The 25,420-nt window shown below is 38.6% G+C and overlaps 1 protein-coding gene across 1 annotated transcript in view; it reads left to right on the forward strand.

The window, feature by feature from the left end:
- PRTG (protogenin) overlaps positions 1 to 25,420 on the forward strand; it is an 85,773-nt gene that overhangs the window by 42,334 nt on the left and 18,019 nt on the right. Inside the window, exon 11 of the mRNA XM_065847692.2 lies at positions 641 to 829. Coding sequence (XP_065703764.2) covers positions 641 to 829 — 189 coding nt within the window. The remainder of the gene's footprint in view (positions 1 to 640; positions 830 to 25,420) is intronic.

The following is a 25,420-nucleotide window of genomic DNA, read 5'->3' on the forward strand; positions in this document are numbered from 1 at the left end:
GTACAGCTACATAAAAGATCTGAGTTGATGCAAATATGTCTGTATTACAAACAAAATACATGTTTTGAATATGCAAATTGACTTGATATTTGAAGTCTAATTTAAATTGTTATGATTGAGTTTTGGATTACATTAGTAATGTCATGCAGAAGAGCATTCAGCTTTGCATGAATGGCTTGTAAAAGATGTAGATTTGAATTTGTAACTTTGTTTCTTAGCTGTAATCCTCATCCATCCACTTTGGATTTCATTGAGAGTTGACTGCTACAGGCAATTATTAGCATTTGATGAATTGTGATGTTATTAGTTGATAACATTTGCTCTGGCTTACTTTAAAACAGGAGGTAATTTTATAACTATCTTTGGAGTGTTTTTGGTTTTCTTTGAAAATAACCACCTCATACATTTAATTAAGATGCAGAATTTTAAAAAAGTTTCTATTCTGATTTATCTTAAATCAAGTTGTTAGATTATCTTATGGGGAGTCAGACATCATAATAAAGAAATAATTATGTGAATACACAAATGAGCTAGAATTGAAGTCCTGGGCGAACTTTGGACTGATGGGCTTCCAGATTTTTATGTGAAAAGTAGTTATTCCTAGAATATAAGAATATTATATGTATTTCTCTAAAACCAGCACCGAAGTCTCCTGAACTGCGTTTGGAGCCAATGAACTGTACAACCATTACGGTACAGTGGCAGCAGGACTCTGAGGACACAGCAGCTATTCAAGGGTACAAACTGTATTACAAGGAAGAAGGCCAACAGGAGAATGGACCAATTCTGCTGGATGCCAGTGATCTTGAGTATACTGTCAGTGGTTTAGGTGAGTATATAAAATATAAAATATTTCTTAACTGTTCTGGAATACAGCAAAGTCAAAGGACATCTCAGAGGGCTTAAATCATTAGACCTGTAAGGCAAGGACATTAGGTTTCGCCAGCTATTTTCCCAGCAATAAGCATGGCATGCGTGAGTTATGCTGCTGCTGGAATAATTCTCTCCCAAAATATGTGTTGGAAAACACTCAGGTAACCAGATCTTGGAAATCTTGTGTAAGTTGGAAGAAGGACACTGAACTACTTATCACAAGATACAGAACTTACAGTTAGTAAATACTGCCAGTAGATGACAGCTTTTTAATATTCAGTTTAATACTCATTTTTGTTTTCAGATTTTGTCTATTTATGCCTGAACTAGTAACAGTGAAAGATTAATACTAAATACCAAAGACTTTTCTCTAGTATTTCTAGCCTATTTCTCTTTTATTTGTAGTCTTTGTCTCAGTGATATCGTATAACAAGCACTGCTTGCTCCACGTAGTAACAAGTAGCTCCTGTGCATGTTATTATGGTGTTAATGTTTTTAAGAAGTACTGGTATATATTTTCAGAACTGAGCACAAGGATTAGGGCACAGAGCTTGCTGAGTCCTATTGGAGTCTTTTCATTGATCACCTGACACTTCCTTCCTGTAGCTTTTGCAATGTATATTAGTACAGATGTGTTGAAATTATCCCTGGATGGAAGGTGCTTCTGTTTACATATATAACTGAGAATTTCTCTCATAGAAAGATATGGTATGTAATGTAATCTGCAAAAGTAATACTGAACTTGACACTTTGTATTTGAAGTGTGTTGAGATAGTTTACCTAGGGGTAGTACGGAGAGTTAATCTTCACTAAATTATCAAAATTGACCTGCAGTCTTAACTAGGTCAAATGGCCTCTTGACCATGCTCAGATATTCTCATCTGCTGCATACAGTTGAGGTACTACTTTAGGGGAGATCTGAGGAGAGCATCCTGGTCTGTTAACTGGACAACTGACCATCTGTGACCATTTCTAGCCAGAGCATCTGCCAGCAGCTGACTGTTTAACAGAGCTGTGAGACAAAAGAGCAGTGGGTTGAAAGGATGTGGTGTCTGTGTGTCTTAGGACATCAATGCATTTTTTTTGTCTTCTCATTATGCAGTTACAAAGCAGTCATTTCAGACACATGCAAACTTATTAACTGTGTGATCCACATCATATGGCTTTTCTCAGTACACTAATCCTCCTCGAATTAAAATATTATTTTACAGAATGTTGTTAGAATGTATATTTACTGTGTGTTTTTATTGGTGTTTATTTCCAGTAAGCACGTAGACAGAGGAGAAAACAAGCGAAGTGAGTTTGGGAAATGACAGCTTTCACATGCTCACATTGTTAACTGAATTACAAGAAGTGTAGGCATGGAAGAATTCCTGTGCTTGAGTTAACCGTTCAGTCATGGTGCATGTGATGTGTTGAGTGTTTTTTCCTTATCATAATCTAAATATCTAAATATGGTGACCAAAACATGATACATTTGCTATCATCTGATTGCTATCACTTGTGTTTTTCACATGTGTATAATTTATGCTGCCATAGGTTAGATCCACTGAAGAGTATTTTTTTTCAAATAACTTCAGTAGAATTCGTGGTTTTTTATTTTTAATGGGATGTATTGAGTTATTTGAAGTGTATATCAAACATGGGAAGTTTTCCTGTGTATGTTTCTTTGCTGGTTTCTTAGTTTTGTTTGCTTTGTAGCATTTACAGAACCGGGCATTCATTGCTACAGCTACAAAATATTCACTTGGCACAGGAAGTGTGATTAGGTCATGATTTTCCATTGCTAGGATGATTACATGTGTTAAAGCCTGGAAAGTTCACATAGACTTCTCATAGTGACAGTGCCTGTCTGACTACTGTATCTGCCTGTTGAGAAGCTGCCTGTTTGAAATACTTACCTGCGCTAAATTATTTCTTAGAAAACAGTACTCAACCAACCTCCTTCTGCCTGTGTCAGCTGCGCATGTAGAGAATTATAACAGGTAAAATTAATGCTTTAGGTAAACCCACAGAGACTGTAGCAACATCCGTACATTAAGAAAGGACTGATTTGCTTTTCTTTTTATTTCTTGTAAATAATCTAAATCATTGGAACCAGGTTATTTTTGCATTTCAGATTTCAAATATTACTTATTAGGAAGTGGTCCTACTTGGTAGAATTTGAGATAAAACAAGGCAAGCCACTGCTCTAGGTTTTGTGACTATGGTAAGCTGAATCTTCATGAACTAGACAGAGGCTTTGAGGACTAATGTTCTGTCATCCATTTGCCTCTCCTGAGGACACTAAACTACTGATTTATTGACAGCCTCTTTAAAATAAATGTCTTCATTATGACCTACAGGAATTAGTAGAATACTGCAAGTGTGAAACCTGAAGGGTAATGGTGTGTTATAAGATTTTTGGTTTCATAAATGTTGGATAGCATGGTCAAAAGAAAAGGTTGTTCCTATTTTGGAAGAATAAGCTAATAGTATTAGGTGCTTTCCAGTGGCAAAGATGGAGTAGTTTCTCGTGCATTGTCTATTGCCACAGAAATTATGTGGCTTCCAAACACTTCCTCCTCATGTCCTAGTTTGTCATGAACTAAGGCTGCTCTACCATTCCCTGTTCTCTTGCATAGTTGATAAACTGCAGATAGACTTCCAGTGATATTTGCAGCAAGTCAATGCTTCTCTCCATGGAACTATCTGCAGATGTTGGTACGACTGCCAATTGTGCAAAATCTGTGTATTTAAAGCAGGTTCACTTACTCTGTGGCAATTGAAGTGCATCCCAAAATCAGAATTTGTAATATTTTCTAATCAAAGAGAACATTAGCATTGATACTATAAACACTGTTGTGATTGCGTTGTTGATCACATTGATGTAACTACTGCAAATGATTTGCAAATGTCTGTAGGACTCTTGATGGGGGGACAAGTGTGGTAGGTAAAGCAGAATCAGCAATGATACTGTAAAATAGGTTACAGTGATTGAACATGAAATAGAGCTCTGTGAATGCTTTCTGTATGTTTTAATCTCTTGATTCCTACTGTGTTTTTTGAGAACTGACCTCTCTTACTCCAGTGTAGGTCTAGCCAGTTACTTCTGTGTATTTTTAAACCGGATTATTTAGCACAATAGTCACCATGTAAGTAGAATTAAATGATCTGATCAGAGTCAGGACTGCCATTTGCAAAATAAATATCCAGAGTTTCACATAGACATTTGTTTGTGTTAAAGGTCTTGGCATTTATTTTTCAATAGCAGGCCATTTGCTAGTCCAGTGTAAAATTCCATTATCAGTTGAATTTGCCACAGGAGCAGACCCTTGGGTGCATACCATACATTTTTGCCTCTATTTTTAATTCCTCCTTTGCTTCCTTCTGCTTGAGAAAGTTTTCACTAACAGAAGGTCTTTCATTGTGAGACTTGATGAGTCTGCTGGTAGAGGTTCTGTTTCTGTAATGTTTCAGAACATGTGTGTTCAGAAGTTGAAATGAGTTTTGTTGGTAGAAAATGTTGTTTGAGAATCTTCTCACCATGTAACAGGAGAGGGATTGGCAAAGCTTGCAAGATAAAACAAAGGAAGGGTCTGGAGAAGCTCATCTCCCCCTTTAAATGTCTTCAAATTATTTTTTCAGAGAGTATTTTAAGCATGTGCATATGCATCTCTGCCTTGGTGTTGTTGGTGCTCACTGCTATGCTAGGTGGACTGTTTGCCTGTCACAGCTCACTATGTTTGCAGCTATATGACTGGTAGGAAGTTAGAACCTACACAAGAAGGGCAGTGACTCAGAAGAACCCATTTTGAGCTTATCTGGTTTATTTGAGCCTGGAACTAGATTGTAATGCTGATAGGAATCTCATTCTGGCACCTACATCTAGGGAGAATAAAATCAAAATCAGCTTCTTGCTTCACAAACTCAAGAAAATATGGTTAGTCCTGATGCTGTAAGACAAAAATGCTGTTCTTCAAGCTGCTTGGAAGTCTTCCACTCTGAACTTCTTTTTTTAATGTTTCATTTCTTATGCTAGTAACAAGGAATATTTGTCCTAATCAAATGAATGCCACTGATGATGGTGGAATGCAATATGTTCTTGAGCTGTGCCTCCTCGAGTGATTGTAGTTACATTGAGGATTTCAGAAAGTTGCACTGTGGTGACAGGACTAATGTAGGGTCTCACTAAATGCACATGAAACCCCGAGGCAAGGAGGCAGTGGCAGAGATGAGGCCACCTTTCGGTTGCACACAAGATGATATCGCAGTAAATAACCATTTTCAGGCAGACACCTTAGGGGATGGAAAAACTGGTCTGTTGGCTTTGGTGAAAATGGCCTGGAGCATGGGATCCCACATACCTTGGCCTTTCCCTGGTGAAGGGCCCTCCCCAGGAGAGCCTGCCCAGTGGGGTGTCCTGTGCTGGGAGCTGCAGCCCCCAGCTGCACCCCGGCTCCCCGGGGCTTGGGGCTCTTGCTGGCTGCTGGTGTCATCCAAGCTGTTTAGCATGAGGTGCATCACAAGCCCTTGCTGTTCCTCTTGGTACTCCCCAGTGTTACATTACCTGGTGGCCTTTTCCCCACTCCAATCTGGTTCTTCTGGAAAAATAACTGGATTCTGTCAGACTAATTTGTGCAATTTATTCCAAAAACTTTGGTCTTAATCAGAAAAACTTGCCTGCCTGAAAGCTCTTCTGTGTCCTACCTCTTTCCAGCTGCAGAGAGAAATTAGGGAACGTGCTTTCCTCCCCCTGACTTGGACTGTATTACCAAGTGTAGAATTTGTCAAACTCTAAACACCAAGACACATTTTGTGACCCTGCATGGCACTCTCCTCTGAAAAGGATGCTTGTGCTGAAGAATTAGCCAGCTGCCTACTGCACTTTGCATTCCCCCAGAGACTTGGCCTTCAGTTGTTTGATTTCCTCTGGATCTGTTTATATCACGTTACAATTGTGATCATAGTTAAGCTTCAGTCCAGGGCAGCAAAGATGACAAGGTGATTCTACAGTCTATGGAAACTGAATAAAGGTGTGTGAGACAAGTCAATGCAAAGAATCTCTCCAGTTAAACAGTCTGATGCATGTCACCCGAGTATCTCTTGTAATAATTCTGTGAAAGTGCTTATGAAGTTTCGTAAAGCAGTTGATGTGATGGTCAGATATGAGATAGTGGTTTCCTTTACACCATATTGCAAGCTAGAAAAATGTGAATTTAAAAAACTTAATGACATCTTTGACAGCTTTCTCATTAAGAATTGCAAATGCTGTAATGTTGAGGAAGAGTACTCTAAGAGCATAACGTGTTAATGTAGCTATTTCTGATAGCTAGGGCAATAATTTCAGTTTTATCCCAGATTTTGTTGGTGTCAAAATGTAATCTCTACATGCTTGTATCTGAGCATTCTGGAATATCCAAAATTATGTATGTGGGAATTGATACTGTTTTTTGGTTACAAGTTATTATGGAAATGTAGCTTGAGATTCCCATACAGATACAGAGAGCCAGGCATTCCCACAGTTTAATAAAATGATGTGAAAGAAACACAAGTCATCTCTCTCAACACTCAGATTTACTTTTTTTTTTTTAATGTCATAGTTAACTGCTCTCAAATGCCATTAAATAAATTATAATCTAGTATTACAGACATACTTTATTTCTGTTTGAGATATTTTATATCAGATCAGACATTCACAGTTAATGAAATGTTGATTTGAACAAACTGCAGCTATGTTTAAAGAAAAAATAAATCAGAAATTACTTTAGTTCTTAATAAAGATCAACTAACAGCTCAGCTTTCTGGCTCGGAAAAGGAGATGAGAACAGTATGCTCTATATACTGTAGCCATTATCTTTACATTGTTACATAGTGAAAAGTGTCTAATAGCTCAGTAGGTGACCAGGACAAATATTATGATTTATTTCCACTGTTTACAGCTGGGTCAGTCTAGTGTTTACTCGTACTGATTACATCCTTAAACTAAACCTCTTATCTGTCAGTTCTGATTGTGTGCAACAGGCTTGCTTCTGCTACTTATCAGCTAAAGCATAAGGGATTTGCCGAGAGAGGGGAGGAGGAGTTGGTCATATTGCACAGTAATAAACCCAAAATCCCTAGAAGTAGAGTGGCCATATTTAAAAGCAGCTTCTTCCCCAGCTGTGACCTCTTTCTTTTTCTCAGACGTGGCAGTTTATGTATATTTGTACTTAACAACCCCAAGCTCTGGTATGACAGTGCGCTTTCCCTGCACGTCAGTGAACAAGAGACACATTCCTTACTTCATACTCATGAAAAGCAGACCTGTCACCACTCTAAACGAGCCTGTCCTCCAAATGCAGATGTGGCATACCTGTATATAATTTTTTCCCTTTTTTTTTTTTTTTCTTTCAAGGTTTATAAGAGGAGGGGGAGGAACCCTTACAGGTTAAAAAAGAGAAAGGAGGGGTCTTTATTACCCTGTAACTTTTTTTACCTGCAAAACATCAAAGCAAATGTTGCTTTGATAAGCTTTTACCTCTTTTATGTAAGAAACCATACTGCATTTTACAGGCTGTAAGTGTAAATAGACATCAAACTGGTTTCTGTTCTGTTTCGTTGTTGGAATTTACAGACTGTCACGTCATGTTTTGTGTCAAATGTATGTCAGTGCTATTAAGTTCTTTAGACTTGTTTGTAGCAGAGAGTTCCTTTTAGATTCAGATTTTCTGGTTTTGCTTGTAGAAGAGTTAGGTTAGTTGGCAGAGGCATGGAAGGAATCAAACCTCTGTCTTGTGCAGCATTTTTGATCATGCACTCGTTAGTTCATGTGCACCTTGACGTGTACCAGGACAAGTGAGCGGGCAATATCAGGAGTCTGCTCAGTGTAGATATACTGATATGAGTGACCAAGCAAACTGATTCACAGTCTCACCTATTTGGTTCTGCATCCCTGTGGAAGAAAAATACTAAACTGCTCTGTTCACATGAAAATTTGTTTCACTCAGGTTGTAAACTGAAATCTCACTGAGCAAAACTGAATCTCATGTTTAGCTATGTGGTCCTCTGTTAGAGCTTATTGGCATAGCATCCATTACAACTGTGTCTGTGGCTTGGCTTTATTTAAGCACTCTTAGACAGAACTGAGTGGGAATCCTAGATAAATATCAGCTTGTTCTGAGCAGATTTGCTGAGGAGAGGCCAGTTAACTGTCAGCTGCTAATGCTGCATGCTTGTTATGCAGTTCAAGTGCCAAATCTGTAAAATGTAGTGCCTTGCTTCCTGGGTAGTTCTTCCCTTATTTCTCTTGCACTGTTCACAATTTGTATCATAATTACATATTTTCACTCCTATGTTTGTTGTTAAAATGCTGTTACTTTCCAATCTATTCTTTCTGACAGCATTTAACTTTGCATTTGTTAAAGAGATTTATTTTGTTTTGTTTTAAATCACATCACATTTGCTTCTGCATGTGTTTTGGTTTTCTGAAAGCAAACGTTATTTTCATACAGTTCATTTATAATGAAAGGCTTTAACTGATGTTTAAAGTATTTGTCAATTTTAAATTACGCCGTCAAGCCTCTCAATAGGTTTAGCCAATAATCAACTTCAGTAGGTGCTGAAATACTGCAGTCTGTAACATCTGCATTAGCAGCATAACTGGCTTTGTGTTGATTAAAACATTGCATATGACAGACACTTACTAAGCAGAATCTCTAGGCTTTCTTTGAATCAACCGCAGAGTCATGAAATGGCTCTAAAACTCATGGAATATTATTAGTCTACACGTTAAGCACTTAATCTTGGGGCAGAAAGATGCATTCTTGCTCTTTTAGGCAGTTAAGATATTTCAGAAACAGGGAGATTGTGTGTTGGAAGAATTGCCTAATATATTTTTTTGTAGCCTTCTTGACTGTGCTCTCTGAACTGTTCCATTTTGAACTCATTTATCTGGGAAAATAATCCTGACATCCTCATTTAAACATGCCTTGACTTTTGCAGTAATTCATTTTAACTTCCCAAGCTAGTGGCTCTTCAAAGGGGAAGGACATGGTGAGGGAGGAGATGCCCAGATGCAGAATAAAGGTACAGTACATTCAAAACAGAGTGTAAAGGCCAGTTAAGCCTGGCTCTCTAAAGAGATTGTAGGTGCTGTCAGGACAAGAGAAGTTTCATTATTTTGTGGGGAAATGCCTTGTAGCAATTGTAAAGGTAAAATGTAAAGATTTAGTAAGGCAGCAGGAGAGATGATGTTCCCTGAGCCCACTTGAGTAGCATGAAGGGTTATTGCCTGTTTTTGAGAGAGTTGTTTGTCTCTTTATCAACTATCCCCATAACTGAGTCAGATGCAGTTGTTTCTCTCAGGATATAAGATTAATTGTGTCACAACTCAAAGAAATGGAATCAAGGGTGCTGCAAAGCCTTGGAGCAGGACGGGGAGACTTTTTGCACTCTGGCAAGACAACTTGCTGGCCTATAATAAAGCAAAATATGTAATGTTCAAAGTATTTAAAGGTAAAATTTTCAGTGGTGGGAAAGCGATTAGAATCTTGCAGGAAATGCTCTCTGCTGCTCTGCATTCTTGGGGTAGAAATTCCACAATTTAAAGCTAAACCTGTGTGGGAATTCAGTTGGGAAATTGTGTCATGTTGATTGAGTAACAGTTAGGATGGATGCAAATAGTGTTTCATTGTTCGTTTGCTGGAGCTGAAGGTTAAAATTTGCTTCATGAAAAGGACATATTGATCACTCTTTACATCAAGAAAGTTATAAATTATTTTAAATCCCCTCAAAGTTGCATTTGAAATGTTTCTAAGTATTACAATGAAAGTAAAAGTGACCAATTAATAAAGATCAATTTATTGAAAATGGAAACAAAGTGAAATATGTACCACTGTTTAAAGAGTAAAAAAGAGCAAGCAGTATAACAATGACAGGAATGACCAGGGAATTGCTCAAGTTTCTTAAACAAAACAACTAAACAAACCAAACTAAACAAAAATTAAAAAGCCTCCAACCACTACGTATATTTCTGCTATGCAACCTTTTTTAGATTTAAACAGAACTGTGAATATGGTGGTGGTTGTTTTGTGGTGGTGGTTTTTTTTGGTGTTTTTTTTTAATTCCCGAAATGGGAGGATTTGTCTCTGGGAGACAGTATTATTTAATTTGCTATTTATCCGACTTCATTAGTAAAATACTTCAGTCCTGGATTGCAAAGAAACTGCTCCTTGGAGAAAGCTTAGAGAAAACTCCTGTTATAGGAAATTAAATCAACATTGTCCATTAATCATACTGCATGTCAACCCCCAGACCTCTCTTGATTGTTCTTGGTGAATGTGAGGAACCATTAGATGTGTGAGGTCCTTAAAGGTCTGAGTAAGTCAAAGGGGAAGAGTTTAAAAAAATGCCACCATTAGCACATGAAAGGGACTTCAGAGTGGACAGAAGAAAACATTTTCTGTACATGGATAGCTACATTTCTGAATTTTTTCCTGTTTTTAAAATTTTTTTTCTTTCTTTATTTAACAGCAATCCAGATGTTGTGATCAAACTGTTAGTCTCATTTCTGCTGAGGTTTTTCTTATTAACTTTTTTTGGGTCATGTTACCACTTGTGCTGTATGGGAAAGGTAATAGTAGGGGCTCGTTGCAAATTCTGTGTTAGTGATAAGTAAATGCACTTCTAAAGCTAAGCTAGTATGTTTTCCGGTAGCTTTCCTGCCTGGAGTAACACCGTGGTTATATATTTGCCATGAAGACATTATTGCTAACAGAAGCATTTTTCTATTTTGGGAAAAGATGCAATTGTGGAAAAGCCGATGTTTTTTTTTTTTTCAGGCCACCTGGAGTCACACTTTTGTGGCAAATGAAGGGGTGGTATGTGGGAAGTGGAGAAAAAAAAGCAAAGTTGTGTTGGAAGAAGCAGCTCTTGCTGTGAAACTTATCTTCCAAACCTGTGATTTTTTTTTTTTTGCATATGGAAAAAAAGTGTAGTAGAAATCGGTTTTGCATTAAAAGGGTATTTCAGCATTTATACTCACTTCCACAGTGTTTTTACCATTATCATAGCTGAATATTGTACCCCTGACTCAAGCTGATTGTCATTATGAAACAAAAATACTTGTTACTGCACAGGTTAGTTGAAGCTGGGACAGGGAAATATATTCTTGATCAGTTGATCAGTTAAAGACTGGAGTTTTCTGCCTCTTGGTGCATCCCGTTGTGCATGCTGCGGCTCTTTGTACAGCTGACATGTTTGTATAATCAGACAAAGGAGAAGACATAAAACATGGTATGCAAATAAAACCTGAAAATGTGGTCTGCATATCAGCTCCCAGTGCTTTTTTGAAGGCAGTTGACTGGAGATGTTCAGAAGCAGTGAGGTAGGACAGTGTGTCTGGGGGAAGAGAGGCAGATGGGTAGGTGTTGCAGTACTGTGCCTGCTGTCCCTTTACCCACCAATTCCCACTTTCTCCTTTGTATATTTAAGCCGTGGGGAGGGATGTGCTTACAACCTGTTGCTCTGTATCTGTGTGTCTGCATTTGCATGTGTATATAGAGACTGTTGGGAGTTCAAGAGGGTATCTTCTGGCTCTTCGCCTTGGTCTAGTTCAGCACTTCTCTATCAGAAGCATATCTCTTACTGCATTAGTCTTTTTTATTAATTTTTATTTTCATGATAATTGTTAATATTGGCCTAATCTAGCCTTTTTTCCCTATTCATATATTTTGGCTGCCTTCTTACTCCTTCTCACTTGCCCATACCTAATTTCTCTTGGTTTCCCACCAGTTGTTGTTCCCTCAGTGACAACCACTTGCCTTGGACAATCCACAGCTGTGACACTCCCTACCAGTTATTTGTGCTGGAAAACTTTACTTCGGGCTGGCTTGCATGTATTAAGACTTTGTATCTTATCCAAGCAGAGCAGACAGGTATTCACAGGCTGTGGTTGGAAGAGCCCTATCATATATGCAGTGGTAATCACCCCTGTCCTTCGGAAATGACAGCACCGTCATGTGTCCAATCAACCCATTAAAATACCTGAAGTAAAGCACCCAAGCACAGTCAAGTTGTAGGACAGAAAAGTGAATTGCTCAGCATGATTCAGAATGCAGGCACAAGTCCAGGGTACTCTGGCCAGGCTGGCAGTGGCTATTTCTCTCTCTTTTGCTTGAGCCGCCCTGTTGGAAGATCTGTCTGTGAAGGGTCATCTTCCCCTTTGTTGAAGCCCGGAGGAGTCTCCTCTGAGGGACCACAGAGCCTGCATTGTCCCTTCTGCCCCTCTGCAAGGCAGCTGAAGCATGCTGCCTGGAGTCCTGTGACAGAAATCATATTTCCGCTTTTCTTTGTTATTTCTGCTAATAATACATGCTGCGGTATTCCAACACTTTGTAACCATTCCAGTGAGTTTCACTGGTGGATGAATGTTCACTGCCTCTTCTTACAAACTGGATACTTGAAACACGAGGAAGAGAAGGGCCTTTTTCATGGAGTTGCTGGGGTACCGATGTTTTAAACTAAGTACGATATGATATCCCAGAAATCGATGACAGAGCTGACCTGTAAATTTACAGCTTTGCATTCAGTCTATTAGATAACAGCTCCCCTTTGAGGGGTGTTTCTTTTATTAATAAATTCATGACATGGCTTTTCTATCACTGGAGTTTTTGTGTGGATAGGTTTGAGGTTCCTGATTTCACCAGGATCCATAAGATGAAGCAGACCCATGGTGGCTGTGTTGTGTCCTAACCAGCGCGCCAGCACTGGGAACAACCAGGTGGTTCTGCTGAGGGTTCGCTCTGGTGCCTTGACACGTTGCTGAGTTCTCAGACTTCATCAAAGTGCAACTCGGAGCACAGTAAAGTAGCAAAAGCTGGCACTTGGGAAGAAAACACCCCCCATTCCTCATGTACCTGTCTGTACTAATTTGTGCTGCTTCTCTCTGTGCTTGCATTAACACTTGTGTGGTTGGCCAGGGACAGGGCGGGAAGTTGGCTGGAATGAAAAACAACTCGGCAAAGGAAGGTTGTGGCAGGCGTGAGGGGCTGGAGGGTGTGGGGAAGCTGGGTGGCTGCTTTCAGCAGCAGCGGTGGCTAATGCTGATTTGAAATGCTCATCAAACTGCAGGCTCAACTTAGCATTTGTAAGACTGAATTAATGATGAGAAACCCTTTTAATTGTACAAAGGAAGATAGCTATCTAAGAGTTAAGTAGTTGTGTGTTTATTTTACTGAAGTAATCAATCAGTCAGACTGCTTTCCATTTTCTAAGTGTTGTATAAACTTCATATACAGAGGAATTACATCAAGATAATTTTGTTCTCCCTTTTTCAATCAAGATAGTAATATAGCTTGGATTTAAATCTTGAATGCATTAGGAAAGATAACAAAAATAACCTTCCTTATGAGTAGTCTCCCAGTCTTTTACTCTGTATCTTTCATTTTGTTAATACACTGTTTGACATGTGTTCAATGCTTGTTTTTCACAAAACTAGTTCAAAAATACAGCAGGCATGGCAAAAGATTTAAATTACAACTGGTCCATGGTGAAACATTTTGACGACAACAGCATTACTTCCTGTGAGAAGTGGTTTATTTAAAAAAAAAATAAAGTCAAAGAAAAACATTTTGAAGAAAAAACTTAAGCCAGACCAAATTCCCATGTATATAATTACAGAAAATAGACACATAAAAAGTGTTCTTGGAAAAAGGGACTCAACCTGTGAAATTCTATTCCAGATTCTGATAAGTTATAACTTTTCCATGTTGTTATTGCTATTCTGAGCATCCTTTGAAGTGTTTACCTGTAGTAAGTTGTATTTGCTTTAAAAACATGTTGTAATCCATTTCCAAGTGAGGGAAAAATACGCTTTTGTCTTTATAAAACGCCACGAAGTGTAAAAGAAATAATAGGTGCTGTGTTGTCAGCCAGAAGAGCAAAAGCTTTTGGAAAGTTTCAGGAAGCCTGAAATCTTTCAAGCTGCTCTTCCTTAGATGCTTCTTTGTACAGACATTAAACAAGATTTTTGTAAAGGTGTTAGTACTCAGAACCCAGCTCAGAGAATTACTCTAAACTCCAATTTCAGAATGCACATGTTGACTCCTCTTACACCACCTGCAAGATGTCTGTGGTGCTTTCAAGAATACTGTTCCAGAAATTTGGTCTTAATTAAATAGATGTTAATGGTTTGTTTGAAGACTATTTAACTAAAAGCAACAACAACGTTAACTTGCACAACTGTTGCCACTCATATAGACTGAGTAATCCTTCTGGCAAATTATCTTAGAAGAGCAGAGCCCTGACCTGGAAAAAAGTGAGCAGAAGATACCATGGAAATGTGGTTTTAAGTGGCATCAGTGTAGAAATGAAAAGCTAGGATAATTTTTACAGAGAAGCAAATTTTCCTGGCCTTCTAGATGGATATTTGTACCTAATTTAAGCTTAGCGAAAGCATTCCAGGAGAAATATAAGTATGTAGTATATCAGGCTTCATCGCTTGGTGACAAGCTGTCACTTACTGTGTTCTTTTAATAAACCTTTTTGAGCATATTCTTACCACAAAACTCATTATTAATAGCTCATGCCAGGGTGCCATTGAATGTAACAGCAGTGCATATTTGAGCCAAGGATGTTGTAGGTTCCTGTGTACTTTTATTATCATTACAAATGGAAATTTTCTTCAGGGCATGTTTTAGAAATCCAGGATGTGCTGTATGAAAATGTGAAGGCTAAAAATAACACTGCTGTGCCAAACCACTAGGGAGGTTGTTCAGCATAATCTAAATGTAATTAAAATGAATACCCTTCCTGAATGTCAAAGATATGCCACCAGTCAGAGAGGCTGGAGAGAATGAGGTGTCTAAGAAGATAGTGACGGAAAAGTTGACATGTTCATATATGGAGGAGCTACTGCAATGCATTTCATGGCAGAGGAACGAGACCTGTGTCCTTATGCCACCACACTTTGGGTGAAATTACCTGCTGAGCTAAGGCATTTGAGTTGAACTCTTCACAAGTGCAATACTTTGCATTAGAAGTAGTGTACAAATGAAGCTTGATGCCAGCCTTTAATGCTGTTTAGTGCATTTGAATTTAACTTCAGCAAATGAACTATGAGAGTTGTCGTATTAGAAGCAGTAAATGTGTATCACAGTCTGTGACAAATGTGTCAGTTTAGCAAATTTACTATAAAACTTATCAGCCTTCTAGGTTGTCTTGCTCCTCCACCCTGTGTTCAACAAATGAATGCCCAATTTTGACCTTCTTTTACATCTGCATCTGCTTTATTTACATCCGCAAAGTGTCTGTGTGATAATAGCTCAGAGCACAGATCTATCTGTCTAGGAGGTGAAACCACCACAACCTGGTTGTCTGACAAATAAAAGGGAGTGTTGTGTGTGTGCAGGAGCACACGTGGCCCTTGACACCTGCAATAACAGAATGTCCTGCTGAAGTTTGGGCCCTAATTATAGATGCAGCTGGATATAGGCTGTGCAGCCAATATTTGACTTAAGAAAAATATAGTGGTGGTTTCTACTTGCATGTATTTTGTTTGTTTTCCTGTCACTGCTGACTTGTTTTAGACCTAGCAATTTGAATGTGTTTTAGTGCAGTTCCTTGTCGCCCTCTCAAGGAGAGAGCCAGGCTGATTATGAGTTGCCCTACCTGAAACTTTTGCATGTTGCAGTCATGCTTGCAAGAGCACAGCTCCTAAAGCTTGAGATCTGAGAGGAGTCACCAGAGCACAGATGTTTTTGCAATGAAAAAGAGGACCTCCTAGAAAGTCACTGCGGTGCAAGTAATGATAGATAGTGTTTTCATTTTGCTGCACAAAAGGGTCAAAATGGTGTGGGGAGTCCATGACAGCCCAGCAGAAAATGTTGGTTCTGAAAGAAAATTTATTTCATAGCTTCAGGGGAAAGTTTGGGAGCTGTGAACAGATTGCCTTTTGTCATTGTGTAAAAATGTGTTGTTTGTAAGGTGATGCTGGATGTCGGGCAGTCACTGTGTGTGTATGATAGAGCTTGGTACCTAAACAGATGTTAAACCAAGTGCTTATTGTATTGTGTTTAGCTGCATTTGCTGGAAGCGTTCCTCTTAGCATGAAGGTCAGGCAAATTGTTTGAACTTCCTTCCTGTCTGCAACCCAGAAATGTTGGTCTTCACTGGGGAGAGCATCTTTTCAATCTCTTCCAGCTTATGGAAAAGAACGTTTTATAGCACACTCCTCTTCTGAGGCATGCTTGTAGCTGCATTTGTGTGATGTGTGAGTTTTGGATTTTATTTCACATACACACACACACACCCCCTTTCCCCGCACCCCATCCTCTACTATATTGTTTATCTCACTGTTTTCTGTCACTCGTACATGGATCAGCTGCTCTATGTAAGGGAACCTGTTGTATGGGGTGGCACATCCTATTTGGACCACTGCGTGAATTCTCAGTGGACATATCTGTGTTAGTGACTGGCGATAATTAAGGTTCTGCTGGCTTCTTCGGACACACTTTCCCTCCCCCTCGCCCTCCCTTTCTTCTTCCAGAGATGGCCTCTCTACATAATTCCATTAAAGCGATTGTGCTCTGAGGGGTGGACTGAGGGGCAGTGCTCTCATCTTTCAAAGCAGGACCAATGAGCTATGTGCTTTCCACTGGGCAGCAACAAAAGAAAAGGTCTCTCAGAAGAAAAGATGAGCACAAAAGATCAAAATTAGGTGTTTGTCCAGGCCTCTGGTATTGCTTTCAAGTTAGCTTTTGAGGGCTCACTTTGAAAACGGTGAGCCAGGCTAGTTAACATAAGGGTGTCTGCTAGTTAGAGAGTGTGTTGTTAGAATAATATTGGAAGAGAGCTTTTTGCTTGTGCAATTTAACAGTTCTCTGAAGTGCTAAAGAAACACTGGGACAGATTGAAAATGTTGCAGGTGTAGTGGTAATGTTCTGCGCCTGTAAGGAAATGGAGCAAACTTAAAATCCTTGAGGTTTGCTTCACTTATTTTAAAAAGATTAGAGACATTTGGATAGTTCTCGTGTTTCTGTGGTCTCCAAAAGGCCAAAATGCTGGATGCTGGGAATTCATCCTGCCCCACTCGCCCTCCCCCCACACTTTTTTTTGTATAAAGCTGCTATTGCTGATGGTGGGCAGTAGGAGAGGTGATGTTTTTACTGCAAGGGGGTGTGAGGTGTTGTTTGTCCTGGGGCCCTCTAAGGGGATAGCACAAAGCTACAAAGGGGATACAGACCCTTTTCAGATTTAGACAAATAAGCGAGAGCCATCCAAAGCTGTGGAAAGCCAGACCGTGTAGCTGGATCAGTTCACATATGTCATATGTTCTAGTTTCTACCAAAATAAACTTTTACAATGTTGTACAAAGAACAAATTGCTTAGTTTCTACTTCAGTTATTTGGTTTGCAAAGAAAAACATGAGTATCACAGACAGTCTTTGTTCCATCTGACTGTTTAAAGTTACCTTTCAGTTGAAAAAGAAACCAGGAGATGTAAAATGCTGGTGATTTGTAACCTCTCAAGCTATTTTAATGTGGTACTATAAAGCTGATATTTAAAATCGGCGATCAATTGAAATTCCAGCTCCTTTAAAAATAGAATTAAATTATCTGAAGTTAGTAATAAGACTTAGAAATTACATACCCAGTGCCTTGACAAGATTTTTAAAACCATGATAGAACCGGATTGCTAGACTGTTTCTTTGCTTAATCATATGTACTCAAGCAAGGTAAAAGGGGATTTTTTAGAAAAGCAAAATAAAATCCAGTACTGAAAATCTGCGAGGGAGAACCTGCTTCTGAGAGAAACAGACCTGAATCTGTATCATCCTTCTGCTTCCTGGCGTTATGTTACTGTTTGGCTTGATGCGCTTTTCTTCGTCCCTTTTGTCTAGTATATTTGAAATGTTTTTGCTTATTTTCCTAATAAGTTTCTGCTGTATTTACATTACTTTGCTTCAAAAGTACATTTTTAAGGATAGTATTTCTCAGTGCTCTTCCTTTCCCACCCTTCCCCCTTAATAATTCCCCTGGCCCTCTGTTGCTTGGAGCAGACTTTGGCTAGCCCCAGATTCGATGTCAAAGGCCATGACCCGATGTCAGAGCAGCCCATGCTGCTGGCCTCTTCTTTGAATAATTATCTGGAGTTTATTGTGTTGAAGGCATGGGCTTGGGGGGCAGCGCAGTCACCCTGGCAAACCAGACCAATGAGCTACCCAGACAGACCACTACCCAACAATGGACCTGTAGGTTACACAAAAAAATCCAGCAGCACAAAAGATTAAAAATGGACATTTGGCCACAGAAGTTTTGTCCTTAGAACAACTATTTTTTCAGCCTTCTGAGTGTAGTATGGTTTTGGATACCTTAAATTGAAAGGAAAAAAGAATTATTTGTATTTTGTATGTAAGCTAGAATAAAACTGAAATATTTTTCTTATCCCCTTCCCCAGCTGCAAGAATCACATACTGGATGTAGCTTAAGAAATTGTTTCCAGGTTTCTAGTCACTGAATTCAACTCAGAACATCAAGCCACTGAACTTTATTTTTTTTCTCTAGAAACTCTGAGTAATCCTGATGCTTTCAGAAACAATAACAAAGCCCCCAGTACTTTTGTTTTTATCAATATTTTATTTTTAAAGTGCTGAGAATGGGGATGTTCAAAACTGGTATGAAAGTGTCCTCAGTTATCCGGAGTTAATGAGTCAACAGTAAATGAAGGTAAAATGCCCATTTTCTTTGGGCTTCCTTATCTTTTCCTCTCCCCAAAGAGGGCTTAAAAAGTCTGAAATCCAGATTGTGGAGTGCTGTCTCTTCTTATCAGGACTGAATGAAAGGCTGCTAGAGGTGGACTCACTGTTCTGGAGGGGTGTGGGGGGGGAAAAATCCTTTCATGGTCTGACCTCGGATTCTTTCTTAATTTTATCTAGCCCTGACCTGTTGGCTCTGCTCTGCCTCCTTTCAAGGCCTTCAGAGCTTCACAAACATGCAGCAGCTGAAGGAAACAATGACAGGGCTTTTAGGGGCTGCAATATTACACTGTCTTGTAACCTTGGCTAAGTAGCCCGTAAACAGATGCTTTCTATGAAGCGTTTTCCAAAAAGCCAAAATTTTGTCTGTGTTGATGCCAGCAAACACAGCTATATAACACTCTTGATTTGCAGCTCTTCGTTTTGTATTCAATATAAGCTTCAGCTGGAAGAACAGTTACCCAGAGTGTGTCTCGTGCATACAATGTGGTTGTAGAACTTCCTGTTACAGGTTTTAGACTTATCTGTAATGCTATAAATTTACCTGGAATAGAAGACTTGTATGAAGGCAAATTATCAAAATCCAAATGTGCTAAATGCAGTTCAGTCTTTTGCAGAAAACTAATTTGAAGATGGTGTTAAAGTGTAATCAGGCTGCATACATTTCTGTGTATTCTTGTGAGAAGGCAGGATGGAATTATATATGGATTAGGACTTTTCATTGGCTGTGCTGCTAGTTTTGTGCTGCTTTAAGTTTAGGGGGTTTTAATTATCTAATAGAATGTATTGAGAATGGAAATTTTGTTCCATTGTGAATATGGAAGTGACATTATTTGTTTTAGTAATGTTTCCTGAAAGTTCAGTCTGTGCAGTCTTGGTCATTTTAGAATAAGGTACTTGCATGAGAAAGTACTTCACCAGCTGCAAAGTGACTAGAAGCACATTTTGTTTAACCGCTAATATAGGCATTTAATCTTTGCGGCTAGTTTTTCCAGCTGTGTTTCTTGGAAGTGCATGAGGACACCATCTGGCAGTAATGAGGTATAACTCTACCAGATGGAGAGATGTTCCTTCCTCTCCCCATGTCACCTGCATCACTTGGAAGTGTCTTCGAAACAGAGGACAGTAATCCCAGCAAAACCTAGGTCTTCAGTGGATGTATTTCAGAGGCCAGTAAGGGTCAACAGAAGCACCATTTATTCTGTTATGGAACAATGGCAGATTGTTTTATATGTTTTTGTGTGTTTGCCTGAATGTTTTAGAAGAACTGCAGAACTAAGTCTGAGACAGTAACTCAGTGGAATTCCATGGAATACACTAAATAATACACTAAAACTAGTTCTGGCACAAGAAAATATCAACTCTATACTTGTTTGGGTTTACCATTGTGTATGTATTTACTAGACTATTTATATTTTCCTAAGCTTTTAAAACTGGGCTCTGCATGTTTAATCCATGTTTAACTAGTAAATAGGTAAAACTTGAACATATTAAAATCTTAGGTTTTGGAAAATAAAATGGGTGAGTACTTCTGACTGACAGCTGCTTTGTAGTAGCAACTTCTCCCCTTACTGAAAGGGAAATGGAAGACTTCCATAGAAGCAAGGCTGATGGCAGTAGTAAAGAATACTGAATAACTTTGAACTGCTGCAATAAAATGTGGATGCTGTAATGAACTGTAGAGTAATAGAACTGCTAATAAATCAAGCCTCAATTCTTCTTGATAGTTTTGCAGTTTCTCACAGTTTCTTGCATCCAGACAGATAAGCAGCTGTGGTTCTCCCTCCATGCTGGGAAATGAAATGACTTTGTCACAAAAACAGTGTTGGGACATCTGAGTGCACTGGAATGTTTTTCTGGAAGAATCTGTTTTTACAGCATTAACACCAGTAACTTCTCTGAGCTTACTATCTGCTTTCTGAGAAGCTGAACATAATCTCTAAGGTTATATCTCAGGGATGTAGTAAGGCAGTAAAATACACAAGTAAAAAATTGTCATCTGAACTCTTACCAGGCTTCAGCTACTGTAATGTTTCATGTTTTTTCCAGGTTACAATCCATGTTTTAAATGATAGTTCAATTTTATTTTTTTGCTCATACTTGCAGTACTTAGCATTGCTGTAGATTTACTAGAAGGTATAAAACCCATTCATAGACTCGCAAAACAAAGAGAAGGCTCCCCCACGTGTCCTGCTGCTGAAAGACCCATCAGGGTTGAATCTGCAGGGCTCACTGCAGATGTTTACGGGAGAGTGAATGACAGGATATGGGATTCCAGAGGAGTATCAGCAGGGAGCAGTGACCTACCTACAAAAACTGCCAGAGGAAAATTAAGCTGATCCTATGTGAACTGTAAAACAATGATTTATGGGACAGTATCTGTTTTGATAATTTGAATTAATATAAGTAATATTTAGCTTTTTCCTACTGTTATTTTATAGGAGTATAATTACCAGAGGCAAAATTTGTGCCTCTGGTTGAACTATTATTTATGTGTTTTTAATACTGACAGGTTTTGGTTCTATGAAAAGGATGTGTGAGGCAGATCCATTGTACTCTGTGAAGCTATTGCAAGCTCATCACATCCAGCCTATAATGTCTTTGAAAAGACAGTCTCTGTGTACTCCAGAGGCACTCTTGTAATAGAATTTATGAATTAGCTCTAGCATGTTTATATCAACATCAGTTCTGGCCTCTTGATTTGTACAAATAGTGCAGTTTTTGTGTCTACCAGCTGATTTAAGTAGTAACAATAAAAATGCCTATTAAAAAGCTGTGACAATTTTAGAACAATCTAATGCCAGCAGCACTAAAAACAAACCAACCAACCAAAACCCAAACCACATTCAACAGAAAGAAATTAACTTAAAAAAATTTAGCCATTTGGTAAATAGACTAGGAAATTGTTCCTGTTCACCTTATGTCTGGGAACAAGCCTTCAACCACCACACAAATTCTGGTAATTGCAGGAGAATTACCAGGCTGTTGAGAGAAATTTTGAAAATGCAGGCGTGAAATCTTGATATGTGGGTTTTTTTACTTAAACTGAATTTATGTGTTGAATGCATCTAATTTGTTTCTGAATAGCGGTGCTCTTCTGTGGAAGGATGTGTTACTCCTGGGTCTGTTATGAGCGTGACTGATGGTCTCAATACTTGCTTCCCTGATTTCTGAGCCCCTCAAGCCTCTTGTTGCTGTATAATGTGCACGAATGGCATACACTAAATTTGAGACTGTCAGGCCCCCAGGTGGCCATGCTACCCCCAATCTTTTATCAATGATTTATGTGTAAACTATTCAGGATATCTATGCTGGTTAAAGATAAGAAAGCTCCTGAAGTTTGTTTTTTCTTTAATGATGTCTGGCTTTGAATGTTCGATCCAGCTGATGAACTGGTAGATAAAAGTCTTTATGCCAAATTTGTACTGGGATTGCCTTTGAAGAGTAAATCAAATCATAGGCCTGTAAAAGAAACTAACAATTGATAAAAATATTCTGAACAGAGGGTACTAAATAAAACAAATAATGTGCAAGTATCTGTTGGAACTGGAGGCAGATTTTGGGCTGTTGATTACCTTGGTTGGCATATGGTGAAGCATGATCAACATGCAACAGCATCCCAGCAGGTACTTTGAACTGGTCTTGACTAATGTTATACATATAATCTGTGAAGTGAGTTTCACCTATATTTCTTTCACTGCTCAGTACAGTGTCTTTAAAATTATTTTATATTATTCTTTTTAGATTACTATAACATTTAGGCTTTTCTAGGCCAGTATATAAGGCAGCCCTCCTCAGTTGCTCTTTCAGTTACAGATAGCAGCAGATGGTTTTTCAACCATAGAAGCAGTAATGTAGGACAGCTTAAAAATTCTCACATTGCTTTTGGATTGAACTAGTCTTCCCACCAGTCGAACCACAATGTCCTGAAGTGCAGATAACTTTGCTTTTTAGATGGTAGCGACTAGTTGAGAGATTTTATTTTTTAACAGGTGTTTCTATATACAGAGAATTCTTTTTGAAACTTCTTGCATTACACAAGACTAAGATGAATGGTATTCAACATGGTGCTTTTTCTAAATGCAGAGTGTTAAAGACACATAAAAATAAGAATTTTAATTTGTGTTTTTTCTCGAAGACTTTTTTTTTTTTTTATGGGAGTTACTTTTTTGCCTTTCTTCCACATCCCATTATTCTTCTTCTCCTCCCCAATCAAGTGTTAATGAGGAATTCGGTGGGTTTTGTTTTTTTTCTTTTTTTTTTTTGAAAAAAGACAGTGAGGATAAACAGACCTCACAGGCTCCTCATTCAGCTCAGCAGGGCACTAGACCTTAGCTATTCTTCATTTCACAGTGTAGATGATCAGTTCTGGGTGACCACTTTCAAAGGCCACAGAGTTTTTGAAGGTGCTCGACAGGATGATAAATTGTCATGTCTGTCATCCTGTCTCTTGCGGAAATGCAGCAGGGGTCTCTTCTGCAGGAACTTGGAAAGAAAAAGATAGATGGTGACACTTGGCCGGCTGGATGCCGCCTGTTTCAGTGGAATCTGTTCGAGGGTCTGTTAAATACTACCTGAATTGACATTTTTTCTAAGAATGGGTGGGAGAGTTGGTTATTATAACAAAAACCTCCAAAGCATAATCCTAATGAGATCTTAAAGATGCCTTGATGGCGTCTTTTTAAAATTTTGGCTTTGTTTTTGAATATTTCAGTTATATGCTAAATATATGTATTCCTACCACAAATTAAGAAGCCTGGGAAAGTATATATTTCTGCTTTCCTGAGCTGCATGCTGCAATTAACCTCAGCAGGTCACCATAAGTTGATTTTGGTGTATTCAAATCACTTGGTATTTCTGAAGTGCAGTTACCTTTTTGTTTGGGCTCAGTGTTAAATGCACCTTCCCTTCATGTGTCTTTTGTTTCTTACAGATTTTTAAGAGATTGCAATGATTGACATGAAATATCTTACTATCTTTCTGAATTTTCAATATTAAAATTCCATATTTTCTTTTATCACATGCTTAAGGTTAGCCCATGTGGTTTTGTCCATCTTTTCTCTGATTGTAACTTCTTGGCTAGGAACATCTGATGTCATTCGTGATAGTGATATTGTAAAGTGAACAAATCTTCAAAGCAAATGAGAATTTTACTCTAGTTTAAAGCAACCTCATTTTTTGACATTTTGTTATTTATATTGTCTACTTGTGATGTTAAAGTCTATTTGAAAAATGTGACTGGGCTTCTCTTGCCTATTCCACCTTTAGTGTTAAACACATCAAAGAAATACTTTAATCCAAATTTAAGCACCCCTTTGCCTTTACACCTCTATGTAGATTTTGGTAAAAAGGTATTTTAAAAATAAACATACACAGAGATGTAAACTCTGCCTAGTGATAGCTCATTTAAAGATGATATTGATAACTACAGCACAAAAAGATTGTCTGTTGCAAAATAAATATGAACAGATTTGATAAAATGTGTTATTATAAAATTACCATGCCATCTTTATGGAAAGATCAAATCAAGAGTTGTTAAGATTGTATTGCTGGTGCAGAGTCTGCAGAGGGAGCTAACGATCTGATGTGAAAAACAATCCTGTTGGTCATGAAGAAATGTCAGGGGTTTGTGTTGCTGTTTATATCATGAGAGAGGCCATGTCAAATCTCAGCTAAAGGGAGAAAGAGGAGAGCGTATTTTGAGAAGGGATAATATTATGGTATTTTAGGGTAAGGAAAAACAAAAGAAACAAGATCAGCATAGTTACATAACATCTGTCTAGACCTTGTGAAAATCTTAATAGAAAGAAATAGGTTCATGACAAGAGAAGAGGAAAATGTCCTAATATCTGCACCAATACTGGGGTGAAGTTTAGCTGAGAAGCTCATACGTACTAGTAGCAAGGACCTTGCAAGTCATCATTGTATGGAAGGGATTTGTTGCAAACAGCATTGGGAAGGAGCAGGCTGTGGAGAAGCTGTGCAGCCATCCCAGTGGTTTGCACTCCTCACCACCTATGGGTACCCCATACCGTCGCCACCTGCAGAAAGCTCAAGGCCCCTTTCTAACTCATTTCTCTAGTGATTTTTCACTTGGGTCAAGGCAATTGTATTGTTAACAGAGCTGAGAGAAGCAGCAAACTGCAATATGGGTACCCAAAGACATGGCCAGAGAAGGGAAATAGGGAGACCCTTCCACCTAAGAACAGTGACCCCTTCAGAAAGCCAGAGCCAGCTTTCAAGAAAACATGTAGAAGGAGAAGCTGCAAGTCAAAGGTATTACTAACAGTCACTGTTGTTTCACAGTGTATCTCCTCTCGGAAGCTGGAATGAAAACTTTTCCCACTTCTTTGCTCGGTCCCATCTTTTTGCATGTGCTTTGATTGCCCAGCTTCATTACAGAATTTATTTAATTCTGTGAACCTCATGCTGTTTTTTTTAACTAATCTTTACTGCAGACTGAAAGCACTTTCAATATGTTAAATAATGCTATTAAATCTATGTAGCTGTGAAGGTGTGATTTTCTTACAGATAGAAATGAGATATTTATCCTACTCCCACTGATTCCTATTGCAAACTTCAGTTTCAGACTGTTGGAAGCAAGAATGACAGATATGTGACTGATTCAAGTGCAGTCTGGGCAAAGATTTAGGGAAGTTCACAGAGCTGGAAAAAAGATGGGCTTCCAGGCATCCAGCCCGTTCATCACTGCGCTAATTGCAGCAGACAAGTTTTGAATCAAACTTGCAGAAGAACCAACTTATCTCACTATCTGTCAAAAGCTGCAAATCCATATTTTTTTTCTAGAGTCTAATTATCCCTTTTCTCTTTGTG

The sequence above is a fragment of the Patagioenas fasciata genome, chromosome 12 (assembly GCF_037038585.1).
Source record: "Patagioenas fasciata isolate bPatFas1 chromosome 12, bPatFas1.hap1, whole genome shotgun sequence".
NCBI lineage: Eukaryota > Metazoa > Chordata > Aves > Columbiformes > Columbidae > Patagioenas > Patagioenas fasciata.